Source organism: Larimichthys crocea, chromosome XXII (assembly GCF_000972845.2).
Source record: "Larimichthys crocea isolate SSNF chromosome XXII, L_crocea_2.0, whole genome shotgun sequence".
Classification (NCBI taxonomy): domain Eukaryota; kingdom Metazoa; phylum Chordata; class Actinopteri; family Sciaenidae; genus Larimichthys; species Larimichthys crocea.
This window is the reverse complement of record NC_040032.1, coordinates 20,977,957-20,999,102: the sequence shown is the minus strand read 5'-3', so window position 1 is coordinate 20,999,102 and position 21,146 is coordinate 20,977,957. Positions and strand designations below refer to the sequence as shown.

General features: G+C 39.5%; 1 protein-coding gene across 3 annotated transcripts in view; it reads left to right on the top strand.

Moving 5' to 3' along the window:
• The window catches only part of sgcd (sarcoglycan, delta (dystrophin-associated glycoprotein)), a 318,522-nt gene that overhangs the window by 219,220 nt on the left and 78,156 nt on the right, over window positions 1–21,146 (top strand). For all 3 annotated transcript variants that reach the window (XM_027273262.1, XM_027273261.1, XM_027273263.1), the window contains one exon: window positions 20,440–20,541. In XM_027273262.1, coding sequence (XP_027129063.1) covers window positions 20,440–20,541 — 102 coding nt within the window. The remainder of the gene's footprint in view (window positions 1–20,439; window positions 20,542–21,146) is intronic.

Below are 21,146 nucleotides of genomic sequence, written 5' to 3'. Positions count from 1 at the left end.
ATGTTGGTTCTTGATGGCTCACAAAACACATGCATATAAACACACATGCTCTGCTAATGAGGCATCAGGTGTCTAATGTTGAAATAGATTAAATGAGTGTAGCCTGACTCACCAGCATTCCCTATCCATAATTACTACTGCTGGCATAACCTTGAGCAAGGTCCTTCATACCCGCTTGTGACATAATGACCTGTGACCAAATATGCAAGCACATATGAAATCACTTCCTGCTCAGTTCACCTAATCAGATATACACGACAGGTATGTAATGTATGCAATCATTATTATTATTATTATTATTATTATTATTATTATTATTATTATTATTGTTTATTTATTTTTGTGCCATTTTGCAGACAGTGAAATTAAATAGATTAGGTTATCCCCACCCTGCTATAGAACTTTAAGGGCAATTTGTTAATGTTAGTAATACAGAACAGCACAAAACTCACATTTGATTAACTTGGTGAACGGACCAAAACAGCGTCATCCCAGAGCCATGCCCGGTAGAATTTAAGGGGTTACACTCCCACTTTTGTCAGCCACAAAGTCACAGAACAGACAGAATAAAGAAAGGCAACTTAACGTTACTGGTATTCATTTACCTAAAACTCAGAGAGAACACAAGTTTACCCCACAAGTCACTCTCATGGTGTGTTTCTTCATTTTCATCACCAGAATTTCTGCTTCCTCTCATTGAAGTTGTAAAAGTTCACACCCGTTTTGACATGAGGAGGAGGCACAGCCCTTGTGTAACATGTGTGGCTTTACGCATCGTGAACATTGAGCATATAACGCAGCTGTGCATGATGACAGAAGAGTGTAAGTCTGGACTGCTGCCACCCATTTCAGAAAGTGGTCAGAGCTGTTTGGGTTTTGCAGATCGAATCATATGTTGCTTGTTGCTGATCGGTTAGGGCAAAAGGCTAACATGAACACAATGTGGGGGAAAAAAAGCAAAAAAACAACAATAACAAACAAAAAAATAAACCTACAGCTACACCAAGTGGAAAAGCATCTTTTTTTATTGAGCTCATCAAATCCGATCCAAACTCCAGAGATGAGACTCCTCTGACTGTCTCCTCTCCAGCATTACACTTCAAAAGGTGTCTCCGTCTCACAGGGTTACACTCTTCCTGTTTGGTGTTATGCTTCCCAGGTAACGGTCTGGGTTACATCACCCTTCTTTTTTTGAAGGCTGTTTTTCAGCTTTACACAGCACTTTTTTTTCTTTTTTTTTTTCACGAGGGAAGTCTCAAAAGTCTTACTCGACAGCACTTCAAGAGGAATTGATGATACATGACCCTTGAGCCTCCTTGTTACATGACAACCATCCCAAAACTCTCTGACTTGACGATCTTGCTGGACAAAAGAATCTGGTTGATTACCGTCTTGTTTTCTTTCCACACAGAAGATGAAAGATGAAAGCACAGGAGATGGAAAGAGGGTCATTTTGAGGTTGAGAGGAAAGAGGCCGAAGGGAAATGACAAAGAGCAAAGAGCTTAAAAAGTAGAATGATAAACAAAGAGGGAAGGATATTAAGCAAGAGATGCGTCTAAAGATACTTTAACAGGTATAAAAAAAAACAGCAGAAGAAGAGCAGAAGAAGAGGTCAGGGTTTCTCCCGGAGGATGACAGAGCTTTGTAGAGTTAGTCTTAATGGGAGGATTGCTCCACCGCTTTCATTTAATTTAGTTGAAGTTTTTTTACAACATCTGAAAAATGTGCAAGGAATTTAGATTAACAAGAATCAAACAAAGCAAAACTGTCTTCCATCTTTGAAAGAAGAGAACCAGAGAAAACAGTTATTGACAAACTAACAATTTACAACTAAACTACAATTCTCACTGTCGGTATATTCAGGCATTCTGTCAAATCTACTGCCTGTGTTGACAGTGTTGGAGCTGCACTGATCGATATTTCCTTAAATTGAATCCAAAATCTCTGCAGTGTAAAAGGGTGTTTTTGCAACTACAATCCCTTCTGACTCTTCTTTAAAAATAAATAAATAAATAAACCTAACCCAACCTATGAATTTAGTCTGTAATACATATAGAAAGGTACACAATTGCTCATAGTCATAAATATTTCAATCTAGAACATTTTTGATTTGAATTTTTATACATTAGCATTGATTTTTCTCAACAGCAACCAAGGTCGTAAAGCTGCAGTGGTTGTGTAATTGTTTAAATGTGTTATTGTTATTGTTCTTTTAGCATCTAATTCTCTTAGATTTTATTTTATTGCAGTCACATAAAACTGCATAAAATCCAGAGCCTTTTAGCCTCTTTTAGCTGACAGTTTTGGAGCATCAGCAAACAAACTCTAAATGAGGTTAGAAACGTTTGAAACTTCTTTGCTTTGCAACCTTTGGGGGTAGAAGTCAAGGAGCTGTTCTGTTGTCCATTTGGCAGAGGAAGTCTTGAAAGAGGAATCTTCACTTTCTCTGTTTGATGTGCTCCTGTTAGTGTTGCGATCTTGTTCCATGCAGATAAACACTGTCTGTCTTTTGACCTGCTGTGAAGATCAATATGAGCATCGACTGATCGAGCTGCTATTATGTCCAGCCTGGTAGGGAGGACTGCACTGTTTTTGTGCTTCACACACTAGGTGGTCCCGTCAGAAAGAACTCAAGTCTCTGAGTCAATGACAACATATCTGAGTGCTCAAGTTGAGGCAAATATATATTTTAGATGAAAGCAGGTCCATCCATTACTGCCTCTGCAGAAACTGCCCTCCATGCTGTGAAACTGTCTGAGTCTCTTTATGTCCTCTGTGGTTCGTCTTTACTGTATCCTTTTATTTAAAGTGTGGTTATCAATGAGAGACAAAATGTTTGACAGAGAGACATGGAGCTGTCTGAAGCATCTGACACTTTCTTTCACTTCCTGTCTCTCTGTTGCCACCCTTAAATGATACAAGCTCCCTCCCAGGCGTTATCATTGATCCCACCACAGAATCTACACACCAAACCTCACCTCATCTTAGACATCTCTAACCTTAACATAACCCAGTGCTGCTCAAACTGTGGGGCATAGAGTCATTGCAGGTAGGCTGGAGTTATAGTAATGCTACCCTGTTGACTTTTCCTGTGTGTCTCCAGAGTTTTATAAGCGAGAAGAAGAGGAAAAAATGCCAGGTGACAGAGTTTAAAAAGCAAGTCCATATATGAAGGCGGTTATGTATGGATGGATGGGTCAAACAAATGCAGGACTTTCACCCAGGAGAACGCTGTTCATGAATCATGTGACACGTGACAGTCAGAGAGTTATATCGACTTACGTAATAACGAAACTGCATTACCGATGTAATGTATGTAACTTGATGCTTTTCCTAAACCTAACCAAGTACTTTCGTAGACTAAAACCAATGTGTGACTGTGTCACATTAACCATGTGTCTTATTATTATTTATTGTCATTACAATGGCAATGTCCGCCATGTCAAACCAACATGTTTCTACAGTGACCCAGCTCTTGATGGGGCTAGTTGCATTTTTGTGCCCACTGTAGTTTTTCCATCAGGCTAGTAAGGAGATGGTGAGACGAGGGGGCTGCAATCAGCAACTACACTGCTAGATGCCACTAAATCCTACACACTGCTCCTGAAAAGTGGCATGACTTGTCCTAATCGCAAGATGACCACATTTACTGTAAACTGATGCAATAAATGTCTCTTGCAGCTGGAAATAATACAGGACACACAGTGCCGCTTCATCGCTGTGAGGTTTGCTGCTTTTCTCTGCTTTTTGTAATTGTAAATTAAAAAGCTTTGGAGGAATTGTGATGGCAATTTTACTGAGTTTTATAGCTTGAACAATAATAAAAAATAATCAACATTCGCAGCCCAAAATGGCAGAACTTCATGTCAAAATGCATCATCCCTCCAGATTTTTTGTCAAAATTAGAATAATTTTGACATTTTAAATAAAAGAACACATTGTCAAACCACTCAAACCTTCAAATGCCATCAAAATCTGATCAATAGGGTTTAAAATAGAATTTACAGGAAAGTAGGTCCTCCTCCTCACTGTTTTCTTTCTTTCTTTTCTTGTTTTTTTTTTCTTTGCTTGAAAAAGTCACTTGTGCTGCCATTTCATACAACATCAAGACTAAACCTTTGCTTTTGCTCTGCATCTCACATTTATGACTTTCCTGTCTGGATTTATGTGTGAGGGCATCTTTCTGTGTCTGCCGTGTTTATGCATGACTTCCCTCTATTCAGTAAAGTCCCAATACGGTAGAGATCAAAAAGCAGGGGTGGCAGATAAAGCTGACAACTTCCAGCAATACTTGCCCGACTCTTTTTTTTTCATAGATGATGGGATTGGGGGAAGATAACATTGAGTGAACATACAATTCACCACAGACACAACTGAGAGAAAAGTAGCTGGCAAGAAAATTTCTCATGCATAGCGTAAACATTCCAGACGTGAAATATATATATATATATATATATATATATATATATATAAAAGACAAAAACATTGAAAAAAGGACTTAACTCTTTGGCACTTTGCCCATGTGTTTCCCATTTGGAAATAAATTCATTACCGCCACATGGCAATGCAATCCATACGGACAACAGATATAAATATATGAATACTTAAACAGGTGGACAGATTGAGTATTGCTCTATTTTCTTCTTTGCTGGCTCCCTCAGATGTGAATAATAGCTAGAGAAAGCCTCTTTCTCCAAATCCCCGCAGGAGGCTGAATGAAGACGATGACAGGCCCGGATAAAGCATCACCAAATCTCTCTTATCCACTTCTTCTTTTTCCTATTAACCCTTTTTCATCCAGAGAGAGCAAGCTCCAAACCGCCTGGCCACATCCAGCACCATGGGCGCTGAGCTGTTTGTGTTTCTTTAAGTACCTTGTGGAATTTAAAGTGAAAAACAAGGATATGAACTTCTCTTTTCCAACTGTTCTTCACATAGACAATCATATTCACAGTGGAAGGCTGCACCTATCTCAATTTTTCTTAACCAAGACCAGTCTTAGTAGAGATTTTGAAAGGACACACCAGTTAATTCAAAGGGAGAAAGATAGTGTACTGCATTGTCGTGATATGCTTGTTTGATTAGTTGTTTGACCTTATGGAATAACACTAGATAGTAAAATATTCCAGAGTTTTCAGGGTTATTTATGACTTCAAGGTTACATTTGTAATTAGATATTATTCCAGGCATTGCAGACCGATTTCTGACTCTGGATTTATGCCAGGCTTTCCAAGATTATTCTGGGCTTAACAGTGACCCCTGGAAATTGAAAATGGAAGTCGTGAATTATGGCAGCTTGGTCAGTGGCCCTACACTTCAACTATGACATTACTGGTGTAATGTGCTGATGTCCTGTTGAAGACAGGTATGTAGTGTAAAGAGCAAGAACAAAACACAGGACTTTCACCTAGGAGACTGCTGTGCCTGTCCCATGTGAAACCAAAAGTAAATGTTGAATTATTTTTAACTTTCTCTATGTTACATTCTTATTTTAACCCAAACCAGGTTGTTTCTGTTCCTAAACATAACAAAATTGGCGCTCAACCATTGAACCATTAAACCATACAAACCCAGTAACATCTAACGTTGCATAATATTTGTTGTCAACTTCACCACAGAGACTTACACATGCAAAACTGATGCTACAGAGGTATCTAGTTTGAAGCGTTAGGTCACTGACCAAGCTGCCGTATTTGACAAATTGGGATTGAGAACCTGTTGGATATTTGCCAAATATCTGTCAGTATTTCACATTATTAGAGGTGTTATACCTAACATACTGTAGCAATTTCCCTAGAAACTCAGCACCTTCACTCCAATAACACATTTGTGTTTACTCTCCAAACCTCCACACTTACTGTATTTCTGTTCTCTCTGTATCTTCGACCAGAGTCCTCACTAAACCTCTGTATCTGAAGCCAACTTTCAGACTGTCCAGATTAAGGGGAGATTAAAGTGAGGATAATCAATTAAAGAGGTTATCGCCTGTAAAGCTGGAACATGTTGGAGTGTTAGGATGAATATGTCCTGGTCTTTGGTTCTTTAGTGGCAAAGCATACCATGAATACACATTTTAAGATTATTATTATTTTGATTATTATTATTATTATTATTGCATTTAATACAGTGTTTAAAGCCTTGTGCAAGCAGGCTGCTTGGTTGGGGTAGCATCCCAAGAAAAAGAGATGATTATGACTTTGAAATCATCTTATTCTGCCACATCTATGATCCTAATGTTTATTAATTTAATCGGATAAATATTATTAACGGTATCTCTGCTATACAGTATCTCTGCTATAAGCCATATAATGACCAAAGAGACAACATACTTCTGTTCAGTGGAAACTGCGCAACTCTTTATGTTAGCAGTTGAGACTTTTTTGCCCGAATAAAACTTTAGTAAAAACTAAAATGTCAGCAGCACCTCCTGTCTCTGTCTTTCTCTTTCTGTCTCTGTTCCGTCCCACCATCTATCTGAGCAAGACCTTCCAGGCGTCCGTGCCCCTTTGATGGGGCGCGTGCCTTGAAGACAAGGCCATTCAATCTAAGCAACCCTGAGATTCAATGAAAGTTTGTGCGTCGTAAATTTCTACATGGTGCAGTGGAGGGCAGGATTTTTATTGGAGACCTCTTCGATGGTGTCTGGAGCTTCGGGCGGAGCACAAAGACCTCATTTAAACTCTCTTCCAAAGAACTAGAAGGGGAAAGGATGGGAAGAGACGTAGATCAAAGGGAGAGCTGCGTTTCCTCGGCAGTGGCAGTTTGTACTTCAGATGAGGGGACTTCCAGGGAGGGTTAGAGTTTTTCTTTCTGTGATTAACAGATTCATCCAAAGTGGATACCTGCAGAGTTTTGTGAAACTGAGACTTTATCCAAAGTGGATACCTGCAGAGTTTTGTGAAACTGAGACTTTCAGGTTGCTACTATGAATAATATTGAAATGATTTGTGTGCTTGTTTTGATGACGTCTACCTGGATAATTTTCTTTATAAAATCGTATCTGCAGTAAAAATGTTGTCTCTATGATAAGATATGCTTAGTATGCATTCTTTTTTAAAAGTCACATTTTCTGGATTTGTATAGCACTGAAATGAAAAATCTTCTGTGAGGCATTTTTTATAAATGGAGTCTGCTCATTGTTAGACATTTTACATTAACTGTACCTCTAAACATCCCTTTGAATCTCATCAGCTAAATGTTTAAATCAATTAAAACCAATTAGGACTTTTATTTTGGAGTTGTACACATGCTGTAGTTATCGAACGTCTCCACTTTGTGTATTGAACATGCACACATAAAAAAAAAAGACATTGTTATACATGCACTCCTACAGACTCCATTAATACTGAATGTTTTGTGCTAAACCCAGCAAATTAACTCAAATTCAATATCTTTCTGGCTGCTTAGCTGCTTGTTTCTTTCACAGTGTACAGTATTTATGTTAGACGTTACAATTTTACTTCCCTTTATTTTCAAGGAAATAATTATCATGTTATACCTACGTATACAGGCTATGGTTCTTGCTAGAGTTCTGGAGAGGAGAGAAGATGTTTCCTTCATATCTTATGTCAAATAAAACGCAGGAAAAGACCTTTTCAAGAAAAGGATTTAAATACTTTTCACGGCTGACCAACAGCTTCTCTTGCAGTTGTACTGCAGCAGCAAATGACTTCATTAAACTGAATGCTGTTGTGGACGGACGTGGCTGTGACAGTGACCGAACCTCATTTCTGTCTCTGATGAAACTTCATCACAAAGCTGCTCCAAGAACCATAAAAACAATAACCACTTTCTATTAGCCCACAGTAATTACTTAATAATCAGGAGATAATTGCACCACTTTGGTACTACTGTCACACGTTTACTCATAACACTGTGTGTGTGTGTGTGTGTGTGTGTGTGTGTGTGTGTCTTAGATACTGTACATCTCATTATATAGGGACTAAATGTCCCCACAATGTTTGAAGGTGAAAAGTGTGAGAAGACACCTAATTATTGAGCCTCAAATCACGCCAACACATCAGTGCAGATGCATCGGTTTAATGTTTCCAATACAAATCAGTCTGTTTCAAGCATTTTGTCCTTTTAAAATAAGTCAGAATGAGGCAGATTGTTGCAGAAGAATCAAGTAAAAACTCAATTTATTGCAGAAATTCTTAAAACAAGGTGGTTCGTACTGAAAATAGGTTGAATTCACTCAAGAGGTTTGTAGATTTTTTGCAAATGCAATGCACAAACTACACAGGTTCTTGATTCAGCTGCCGAATTCCTCTTCTTGCATCTATTTCCAAACCACCAGCATTTTAAAAAATGGTACAGCCAACCTCAGATGTCGATGTGTTTGTGAATCCAGTGGGCGCTACTGGCATCTCGTGTACAATCCACACTCCTCGCTGTGTCTCTTATGCAGCGCTCTGAGCCTGCAGGCTTGTGTATTCACACGTCAATCACTGCCGGTGTGAAGACCTTGATGCTGCACTGCCATCGGCCTCCGAAGGCCACAGCGTCCGTCCCAGATGAAGACGAAGTTAATAGGAAATCTATTGGCCTGTGACACTGACATGTGGCAGCCGCAGGCAGCAGAGAGCAGAGACGGAGTCTCTGGAAGGACTCGCAGCAACTGTAACCTTCTCCTGTTATTGTTCTCAATCATTTAATGAGAGCAAATAAAACAAGGGCGGACATTTCCAGTCACAGTTTCTATACTTTCTTGCTCGTCTTTATTACCTTTCAGCTCATCACAATTATTGTTTGATCACACCTCCTTCATTAGGAGAGGCCGGCTGGGTGGTTCATTCACGGATGGTTTCTATCAGGCAATTATATTCTGTTTGCTGATTTATGTTTGAGCCTCGCTTGTTTATAAATGGCAGTTTTTGCTGGTTTAATCACGTTGATGATGGTTTATAACTGAATTACATTACATAATGCTTATATTTACACAAAAAAAAAACACCACCATGACGCTGTCTACTGTAGAGTTTACCATATGCAGTATCGTAGCAACCACAACAAGTCTTTCTTCATTAGTATGACAATAAACGTCTAATGTGAAAAACTAAGTCTACAGCCCTGCTAGAGACTCTGTGATGCTGCACAGCGTTTACTTTACAATGTTGCATGCCATGTTTGCATTTAGTTAGCTCAAAATACAGCAGATATTCAGTTACAGATCAAACTATTGTTCTGATGGCACAAGAAGAAAGGCGATCAACTTCTCCCAGGCACTGTGATATTAGTTTGGACCGATGTGGTGGGCCAACTGATCCACATTCCTGTTTCGATAGCGATGCCGTTAGTATGGCTAAAAATGTATGAATAAGTTCATTTCTAAACTGAAGTGCTTCCAACCATATCAGCAGACAAGTACGTTGATATTGGACGATTCCACAAAACCTCGGATTGGCTGGCTTCTTTGTCAGGGTTATTAAAAACTTACACATCTGTAGCTCTGTGCCCAAAGTTACATGAACTCTGTCTGAGTTTGCTAAAGTTTTATAGACAAGAATTTTTCCATCCACGGCGCAAAGCAAAGCCAGCTTGTTTGAAGGGTTTCTTACAAAACCAATGAGATTCTTAAGAGCGGTGGCCATAAGTGGACGTAAAAACATAAACCGAGAGAACAAGATGACTTCAGATTCTTTTTTTTTTACGTTAGTGTGGACATCTCTCTCTCTCTCTCACTACTCGTCCCCTCTTTCTTTCTCAGCCTCTCATCCCCTCCCACCCTCTAATGTTTCATCTCCCCCTCTCCTCACTCTATACTCGCAGTCCTCATCTTTCGCCTCATTTACACTCCAACACATCGCCTGTATCATTTTCTCTTTACCCTTATCTTGCTCTCTGTGTTTATCTATCTATTTCACCCAGCCCTATCTCTCCCTGACTTTATCAATACCCTCGTTCTGCTCTCCTTTCTTTCATCTTTCATTCTCAGGTTCTTCAAACCTCCCTGCTCCTCCAAACCATCTGCATTCCCATCCCATTGATGGATGATGTGGTGCTGTGTCGAGGGCCTCAATCAGAGGAGCGGGGTTTCGCTGCGGAGAGCAATCTCAAAGCCAATTCCGCTGATAGCCATCGCAGGGTGTTGCAGCAACATGACGTTGCAGCAGTATCACCTGTGGAAACGGAGAAAGAGAGCAGAGTTTACCGCTCCAGGTGCTGCTTCTTTCAGACTGTGGGGAAACTTTTTTTTTTCCTGTTCTCTTTTCTGTTATCAAACAGATCAATTGAAAAAATGTATTAGTTTGGAGTTCGGCCATGTTGGCGCCTGGCAGCCACACAGGGACGACGCAGGCTGATTGAAAGAGCACTCAGTGTTGCGGGATTGGAGAGGGAATGGATCGCAGGAGACGCATTGTTGCCGCTCGATGGTGCTTCATTTTACCCTCCAAGTGTTTTTTGGCAAAGGGCTCGCAGGTGGCCGGAGCACCCTTTTCTTCATGTGTTCATTTGCATTTGAGGCACTAATGCAGGTTTGCTGGTAAATGAGAAGATAAACGAGAAAAAGATCTCCTCGGTTGCCGTGTGTTTGCCACAGGTAAACGGTTTTACCCCTGAGCCTCTCATCATTATTTGCTGACGTGCTAGAGAAGGAGTGTTTAAACTGCCTTGAGGGGTGAGATTTGCACAGGCTGTAATTTTAAATCTGGTAATCTACATTGCTATATTGTTTACAATTTCTATTTTTCCAATTTTAATGTTGTCGTGGTATCTGCCTGCCTGCCATGGATGTGCAAATTCAATCCTCCCAAACAGAGAGAGGCCTGTGAAGGCCAGCCTTGGCATATTAATGTCCTCAACAACCTATAGTTCAGATTTTTGGAGAATTTGACTATTTTTACCCAGAGTGAAACAAATGAATTCTTGTCTTTTCTGTTGCTGTGTCCCAGTTCAGGACGTTGGATTGTCTGAAGTTGAGTTTCAAAGGCTTCTTCAGATGCAGCCAAGAAATACAGCAAATAAGGCATAATGAATTTTGGGTCAAACAATTCGTTGAAGGCACTTTGTGTAGAAACGTATGTGAATGTGGCATCTTTCATAATATTTATAGAATACTGAGATAACCCTGGTTGAGAATTGCTGCACGTCAATACAGGGTAATTCTGTGAATCCATGGGATACATTTAATCATGGTAAAACCATGCCAGTTCATGGACCAAACAACTTCAATTAATTAAAAAAAAATGATTCTCTGATTAATCAATAATGAAAATGGTTGTTGGTTGCAGCCCTTTTTTTCATGTCCAACGCTAACATTCTCGCTTTCAATTTTTGCACATGGCTATTAGAGTATGGTTAAGGTCCTCAAACACTAAGTATGAATATCTCTTAAGCTAACACCTGAACAAAACCACATATTTTATTTATAAAAGTGTATGAAAATGTCTCCCAGTATTGTGCTTTTACTCGTGTTTGTTTGTAAAAGCCTTCCACCAGCTATAAGAGAGATCTTTCAGAATATATCCTTCTCACTTTAACAGAGTTGACACAGCCTTCGGCAACATACCCAACATTGTGGGCACTTTGCGATACTTTTCTTGTTCAAAACAACTAAAACTTGATCCCGGAGAAACTCGCACTGTGTAGGAGTAACCTTTAAGCATGCACAAGTGTGATTAGGTGTGCGCTAATGCAAGAAGACTGAGTAATATTTCTCTTGGTGCTCAAGACGTCTATATTCGCTTTGGCCTCTGGTGGTGGTGGTTTGATGTCTATTGACGCAGACGCTCAATAACAGGCCGAGAGCTCCGCGGTATTGACAGCGGCGACTCTCCCAGCAGACTTCAGAAAAGGAGATGGAGGGAGAAGACAGGCAGAGAGAAAGAGAAGGGCAGAGGTGATGTGGATAAAGAAGCAGGCATGGATACAGATAAAGGACAGATATGAGCAAAGATGTTACATCAGTCCTTATATTTGCTGCTGTTGCTCCTGATCCTCTTCCTCCTCGGTGCAGACCCCCCCTCCGCCATTGCTGTAGCTCCACACAGCTGGGCCAAATAAATCCAGGGAATAACAGAGGGAACTGAAGGCACGAATGTTATTTACAAGACAGACGTTTTCTCCTGCGCTCATATACACCCACAAACAGCAGGTAAACACACACACGAGCACATAGGCCGCGCACACATTCGGAGAGAAGCGCACAAACTCGCACAAACACAATAAATTATCAATAACTATCAGGCTAACAGAGTGGTGACAGTGGAGGCAATTCTGGTTTGAGTGTAGATCAATTTAGACCTTGTTGCAGCAACGGCTGTGGAGAGAGCGAGAAGCTGAGAGAGGAAGAAAGGGATTAAGGAGGGGGGGAGTGAGGAGAAACTCTGGTATATGTGCCATGAATTATGTCCAAATCTCTCACAGCTTCAGAAGAGCAAAGGAAGAAGAGGAGTGAAAGTCAGGCACTGCTCGGCTGCAGTGGCTGACGATTAAGACAACGCATGAAATGCCTGTGCTACACTGAAGAGAGCACATGGGGTCATAATTACATCATAAAGACACATTTCAAGTGGTTTACTGATGACTTTTTTTTGCTTGAAATGTTAATTGGACAGTGTGGTGACTGTGGAATAATGACACGTTTAGATTGGCTCCCTATAGGCCATCTGCTGTCAGATATTTCCCAGGAAACGAACCTACACATAGACTTAAAGTCTCCTCACGTTTGCTGTTAACATTAGTCCGCTCTCTAATCGCCACGCCAACCCCTGCTGTACTTATTCATGTGTGTGAAGCGATAACGTTCCTCAAGTTGTTAGAATAGCTTTCGCCTGTTCCCAAATTCAGTATAAAATTGGGACAATTTCAACGTACCTCTGCAGCAAATATGCTTCTTTCTTCTCTCGTATTTCCAAAGTGGTGATGATCTTTTTTTTTTCATGGAGCTTCATGGCTCTGAGGAAAACGGAGAGCGATTTGCGTCTTTGTGACAGCGGCAAACAATAATAGCACTCGGAAACGCTAAGATGAAACGTTTGTCTGTTCACAAGGAAAACTCTGTTGCTCCTGTTTCAAAAATGGTCAAAGATTTGAGAAGCATGACGACGAAAGTAACCGCAAAATTCAAAACTTTATTTATTCATTTATTTTTTGTGGGCGCCTTTGGAGCATGTTGTTACACCAAGCAAAAACTAAAGCTTTCCAATACAACAGTCCTGCAATAATTCTTGAAGGGACGTGGTGCACTACATTGACAAATGTTTCTATTATTTTGGCCACCTTATTTATATCAATGCAGCAGAAACACCTCAATGCATTACGATTCCACAGCACCAAAATAATCCCATTGAATCATCACCTTCACTAAATACATTCAGGAATGCAGGATTTATTGCAGATTGTTGTATTAGACCTCATTAGTTTTAGCTGTCTTTTAGGCTTACATCTCAGCTTTTCATCAACTTCTGTAAGGAAAGCTAAATGAAACTGTTATTTTTAAAGTTTATGTGATTATTTTAGGAAAAAAAAGGTACATTAATATGACAGGATAAGGGCACGGTGAAACAAACTATATCCACAGAGCCTTCACTCTCTGCTAAACAGTCTTGCACTTAAAGGGGCAGCGCGTAGGATTTAGTGGCATCTAGTGGTGTAGTTGCTGATTGCACCCCTCTCGCCTCATCCTCTTCTTCCTAACATGATAGAGAAACCACAAAAGGTGTTTAGTTTGTCCACTCTGGACTCTGGTCTCAGTGGAAGAGAGTCCACCATGACTGTGGATATAAAAGGCTGATTTGAAGGTAACAAAAATATAACAGTTCCCTTTTTTCAGGTGATTATTGGTGATCGGTGATTGGTGATTGGTGATTGGTGATCCATTTTTGACATGTTCTGTAAATAAACAACCAAAGAGCTCATGGAACAATGAGAAGAAAACACTGAATCTAATAAGAAAGAAGACAATTAAGTATGTATGATTGTTAAACATAAAAAAAACATAATACAGACAGAGAGCTACTAAAAATATCAAGAAAACTCATCTCTATTATATATGTTAGTGTGGTTTCGTCGCTTTTTACTTTTAAACACACTCTAAAGCTATGGAGCACGAGGATGTAGTTGACGTGTGTCTGTGTCCAAAAAACTCCACAGTTTTCATTCTTGTGATTTATTGAAATTCTTTCTATTGAGCATGACAAACAATAAAACTGCAGTAATCCAAAAAATAATTACGAGCACGGTCAGAAACTAGTGTGTTCTCCTCGCCTCCATCTTTTCCAACCAAAAACAAAATATGCACATATCACATTACACGTCTCAGCCAATAAGAAGAGTGCAGTTACAATTAAACTAATAGGCATTCTTGTAACTTCAATATATGCAATATGCAACTAATCTGCATTATTTATCGCCTTATATACATATACAAAATGGCTCTAACAATATATATTATATTTTATTATATTCACAGGAAATAATCCGTTCAAAACTAATTTAAATCACTCATTTGACACAAACTTCCTGCAGTTATTGCGTTGACTGTTTGGGTGAATTATTCAGTTCATCAGTTGTTCTGTTCTGTTATTGTTATGAATTGAATATAATATGAAATATACATAAAATATGCTTACTCAGTAATAGAAAAGGTCCCGTTGTCTGGAGGGCAAAATTTCGCTCAGACTGGGGAAAGATTTTGCAGAGATGTTACGACTGAGCATCACTGGATTCTTCCAGCTGTGGGTAAAAATATGTTGTTTGTCTTCATCCCTCAGTATTATTTATTAAGTAGATTTTGTGATCATTGTCACAGTGATGACTTCCATCTGAATCACATCACAATCCGTTTGTTTTGAGTTATTTTGAATTTTATTCCGTCTGAACCGAAAACACCTTTCAGCTCCAGACTGAATTGATGAAGAAAGGGATGAAAGGAGGTGAAGAGAAAGATTGAAAGCAAAAGTGGCTGGCAAGAGAGAGAGAGAGAGAAGAAGTGGAAGGAGGGGAAAATGAGAGAGGACAAGCCATAGATTGGGGGGGGGTGAGATGGGGCGAGAGGAACTTCCAAACGGGATGATCAGCAAGTTGACCGAGCAAGGTTGAGGATTTTAAGAAGATGAAAGGAAGGGAAAAGGAGGTAGAGGACAGGAGGGGGTAGGAGAAGAGGCAACACCTGAGTGTTCAGAGGCCTCTGTCCTGGTAAGAGCAGTCCTGAATTATTCATTGCTGCCTAGACTCGCCTCGCCTCACCTCGCTGTGCCGCTCACTGCAGAGAATAAAAAGACAGAAAAAGCATTTTGACTAGTAAAGAAAAAAAAAGTGCGAAACAGTGCAGCTGCGCTCGGTGCTTTGAGTCTCATCTAATTGCAGTTTTTCAGTAAGACGCAGATTCGTGATGTGACTGATGGATGCAGCTGAATTTCGGATGAACAAAATGAATAGCGCTCTCGCATCCACACTGCTATTATCTAACATACTTTAGCTGCGTTCCGTGGCCTACTTTTGCTGCACGCCGGTTTCCTCTTTAGCTTTCATCACATTGAAAAGAATCCCGAAAAAAAACAGGAAGACACGTGACGTCAAACGGGCAACAAGTGTTTTTGCCTCACTGTCACTATTCTTGTCGTTATTGCATGTGGCGGTTTGCAGGATGACTGAGACAGAACTCAGTTTGTCACTCATTCATTAGACACTCAAGAGTTTACTCTATTGTAGGCAGTTGAGACCTGTGACGATCTCAATCCCTCAGCTGTGTCCTCAAGTGTGGAGACCATAGAGAAAAAACCTATTTATCTGTTTGGAGCTCAGTTTCAGCGGCTGGGATGCTTTTATTGTGCAGAAGTTATAGGACATGCAGTGTGTTTGTCACCGAGTTAGCAGCGTTTCATTAGTTCTTCAGTAAAAACAGATCTAATCGTTATGATATGGAGACTTTTTGGTCAGAGGATTGGTTTTAAATATCACGGAGAGGAATAAGAATAAGAAAGGGTTTACTGTGGTTTAGGACTTCAACTAATTATTCTGTCAATCATTTTCTGGATTAAGTGAGTAGCTGTTAAAAATGTCAGAGAATTGTGTAAAATGTCCCAAAGTTACATCCTAAACTAATTTAAAAATCTACTATTATATATTAATCATACTAATCGTACTTATCGTTGCAGATTTCTTATGGTTTGTGGCTGTTCATGGCAAAACTCTGTTTGTCTGTCTCTCTCCATGGTGCTGAAACAGGCCAAGTCTCTTCAAGGCCTTAAAACTAATGCTGTTTCAAGAATCACTGATTTACATGTTCCTGTTTCAACAACACTCAGTAGTTGACTCTAAAGTGTTAAAGCATTAAACTGACATTTTGGCCACTTCTGAATCCTTTTGCTTCATCGCTGACAGGCGTAGTGTGTGCCCTTTTAAAACAAACCTCAGATAGTTGAATCCCCAACTGGGTCATTGTTTGCATAATCCTTTGTTTAAATTGATTTAAAATAAAAACCATGACCGCAAGAGCGTTTATTCTTATTGCTTCTTTTCTGCACAAAATGTGGTGAAGTGGCACCAGAGGAGCAGAGAAACAGTTTGGATGGTTCTTGTCAAAGAGAGAGAGAGAGATTACGTATCGTTTTAACTCAGGTTGGTACAGATTTTAAGAGACATGAAACATTCGAAGATACTCAAAGAAATTTCATCACAATGGGCCCAAATGCCAATATAATGCACTATTTAGTAAACAGGACTCTAGTACTATCATACTATTTATGTGTTTATATATGATATCATAGAATGCAATCAAATGCAGACTGCCAAAAATACTGGGATGTTTTACCACATCCGATGACATTTTGCAGTATTCAAGCCCGCATGCTTACCTGGCTGTTTTTACTCACAATCCTTTGCGCACTGAAAGATGACAAGGACATAACTATGAGAAAATAAATAAATAACAGACAAAAGAATGATGAACAGCTGCATTGTTGTGTCTCCAAGGGAATGCGAAGTAATGTAGCACCCATTTAAAATCGCACAAACTGTGAGAGAAGGATGAGGAAAAGGGTCAAAATTCAAGGTGTGATGCTTGGGTGAAGTAGCATGTTTAAAGTGTATGAATACTGAAAGTAAAAAGAAGTGTGCCTCTCTACGATGCTAAAACGTTTAAACTGTCTCGTAGTCATCCTCCTGTCTTTGTTTGTATGAATATATCATCATACATCATATCAAACGCTGCATTTCCGCACTCCTCACCTGAGTGTCTCTCACTAATGCCCTTTATAGCTACTAGTACTGTAATATTGCCTCTAAAATCAACTTTGTGTCAGCATCTATGCAGTTACCGAATTCGAGTGCGTTTCAGTAATGGGGATAGATGCAGCTGAGTGTGGGGAAACAGTACCTTCATTTCGCAGACATTTATTAAACTTTTTATGAGCACTTTTACCCTGAATGGTTTTTCATTTCAGACACACTTCTCCTCCTCATTCTATTGCGTATTTGCAGTTCTCTTCCTGACCTATAAGAAGAAAGAAGAAGAAAAACACCTAAATGTCTACATTAATAATTTTTTTTTTTTTTCAGTCAGTTATATCTCTCAGAAAAAGAACCAATTTAGGAGAGTATTTTGAGTGTCCACATTCTTTGTTACTAAGTGTTGCGACTTTATCTCGACAGAGAAACGAGCATGCGGAATGGAGAGGCAGAAATACAGAGCACAACGTTACTCTTCAGCTATTATGCCTCCTCTGCGATTATCCAGACTAAGATAGGAACTAGCCAGCGGGAGAGACCACGTGACTCTCTGACAGAACTCAATATATCTATGAACACCTGTATTTAAGAATATTCTGAGGACTTCTCAAGTATGAGAAAATATATGTCTCCTTTCTTACAGGTGATTTTCGTCATCAAAGTGTCAGGAATTGAGTTTAAATAACGTCTGTCGGGCCTCCCCCTGACAGGCCTGCTGATTTCCACCTGGGGATAGTTCACAATCACAACACGTCCAGACCTCATCCACCCCCCACCCCTCCCCCCCCGCCGTTGCCACAACAGTGCCAGAATTTTAATGTTTTACACAAAAGGAGGAGGTGTTTGGGGCGCGAGGATTACATGGAGGAGGCTTGAAAACAGTCCTCAGTTGCTTAGGATTACATGGAGGAGGCTTGAAAACAGTCCTCAGTTGCTTTGAGATTTCAAGGGGTCTTGATCTCCATTTGCTCATCAGAACCCGTGGGATCAAGAGACGGTGGGAAAACAAAACAAAAAAAGAAAATTCTTTGCAGTAGAAGATCACATGGGCCAATAATGTGGCTTTCTTCTATCACACTGACGTCTGTTATATTTCCAGTGGGTGATTTTTTTTTTTTTCAAAAATATATAATGACTGGATGGAAAATGAAGGGTCAGCCTTGTTGCTCTTGTCTGAATCAAAGCAGTGCCTGAGCCAGTCTCCTCTCGCCAAATCTCCTCTTATCATCACCGGTTAATATCCTTTTGTCTGTTGCTGTTTGGGTGCACAGGCTGAGACAATGAAGCATCTGCAACACTGCTGCAATACCTTTGACTGAATGACAAGTTGCTCCCTTAGTTTTATGAGATCTTGGGAGAAAAGAGAAATGATGTACATAGAAGACGAAGGCTTAATTTTAGATACCCTGACTGTATTTGATGCACTAAATGTGAAAATCATTCAGTGACAAACTTGACACAAACACATTTTTCTAGCCTCAGGGTTGCTGCTTCACTCATTTAAATACTCAGTTTTATGAATACATATTCTATACCTGCTGCCATCTTAAAATACTTCACTTAATTTAAAAAATGCAGCATGTGTAAGCGTGTTTTGCTGTGTTTAAATTAGGTTGGCTTCCAGAGAGAGAGAGAGAGAAACTAAATGTATCCTTTGGGTCTTTGTTTGAAAAAGTAAACAAGACTATGAACAAAATACAAAAGTTAATTTTAAATTAGTTAAGGACGTAATTTGAACTTAGTCTTATCGTATTTCTTATTGAAGTTATAATTACGTTGCTAGAGTGACCCGACAGGAATAAATTTTGGCCTGGTGCTGAAATAGACCTTCGTTGTGGCAACAGTTGCAAACAGGAATTACTTTGTCTTCATTGATTTTGCCTACAAAATAAAATGCAAATAACAGCAATGTTTGTTTTGTTTGGTTTGTTTTCAAGCTGAATTGGGAGGTTTTATTCTGAAAAGTTCAAACCAAACTTTAGGACATTCTGTTGGTTGATTGACTGACTGCTAAAATGTGCAGCTGTGTTCTCCTCATTCAGTTTCAAACTCACCAACTAGAAGGAGGGGGATCGTTGTTAAATCATCAGCTTTTACAACATCAGTCTTTACAACATTATATACTTTTATATTTTACATCAACTTTATTACAATTTATTAGCGTTATTTTGTTTCAATTAAACTCTTAAACTTAATGTTTTAGATACAATATTGCACAAAATTCACATATTCCTGTATAAAAACATTGCTGGCATGATTATCTGAATACTAAATATGGCACATCTATAATAATCTCTAATAGTATGAGACTGGGTTCCTTTATTATACATGCTACGTCCATCATGTTCGCCAATAGATCTGTTTGTAATCTTAACGCTGAAGTCAAGTTTGAACCACCACCACTGCATTAAAAAAGATTAAACGAGATTAGAGCTGCTGGTAAACCACGGAGACAGTTTAATGATTCTAATGTGGTTCGTGCACAGAGTTTGTAATGTAGCTGGTGATCAGAGAGTGTGTCACAAAATAACATCTTTCCTCACGGCATCAGGCGTGTGTGATATTAAGTTTAATTTTTCCCCATGCAGCTGTCTTGACACACAGGTAAATAACAGGTGTTTGTGATCAAACTGCAGGTGTCAGAAAATAAAATGGCAGGTGTTGAATGCAGCCGGAGATTTGTGTTCATGGCTCTGCACCATATTGGCAGGAAATACATGAGAGGAATACTATGACAAGTCTTGCCTTGGCCACAACTGCTGCACATGTTGATGTTGATGATGGCAGCAGGAATAAAAATAATGAATAAAACTCTGTAACTTGTTTAATGCCTGCTTAATGGCGTTGGAAACACACTCAAAGTTCACTTTTTAGCTTTTTCAGTAATCACTTCAACCAAGTAAACTTTGGTCACGTGACAATAGGTTGCATGTGATCAAGCTACTTTTATAGCTTCTTTTTCCTTCTGTCACCTTGTTGTGCTGTCAGAAAGCCTAATGAAGGAAGACAGTGAGTTGTTGTTTTAGAGGCTGAATCAGAAACATGGCAGAAACTTTCTGTTGATTGGAATATGCTTGACCTGTCTGAGGAGACTGGGGCAGCAAAACTCTCTCATCTTTTCAATCACTTTTTTTTTTTAAGAAATTGCATTTTATTTATGTTTGATGATACGTGTGAGATGCATGAGCAGTTGATATTTACTTGCTCTAAAAACACCAGAAAGGAATATAAACTAATTGTGACTGTGTCTTTGTTCCTGACAGGACGGCATGGGCAACCTCAGAATAACAGAGAAGGGCCTGAAACTGGAAGGGGACTCTGAGTTCCTGCAACCCCTCTATGCCAAAGAAATCCAGTCCAAACCAGTAAGTTGCTCACAGAAAGTCATTGATGTGGCGCGTAATGATAGTTGGGGCTTCAATGAACTTTGAGTTTGGTGTCTGTGTGCAAAGTCTACACCATGCTTATGCTGCTAAGCCATATGTGAGTTGTACAGGGACATGACACCTAAAGCTGCATCAGTCCCGGAATAATCAGCATCAGCAATCATTAAACTAACAGTGTTTTAGTGTCATGTGTGAATTCTCAAATGAATGCTTCCCGTGTTACCTCAATTTAAGTGCAAATTACTTTCGAGGACAAAAAAAAGTAGTTAAACTGTGTATGAATGGCAACGCTCAATATGAGGTGAGAAGGTGTAATGGTGTGAAGTGTCTATGAGTGTGACTGTAAATTTGGTTAGGCTATTTTTTCTCACAGTGGAAAAAAGCTTGTGCGACAATCTTTTTGGGAAGTATCACACATTATTCCACTCCACCTGCCTTCACTATTTGTATTGATTTTATTACGTGTCTAAATGTTGCTCTAACAAAGCTTTAATCTTGTTTGCCGAGGCTTTCCAAAACCAACCTAATATGGATTTTGTGGCTGGAAAGACACAACATATTCTCACAAGATTAGCTGAAAACTA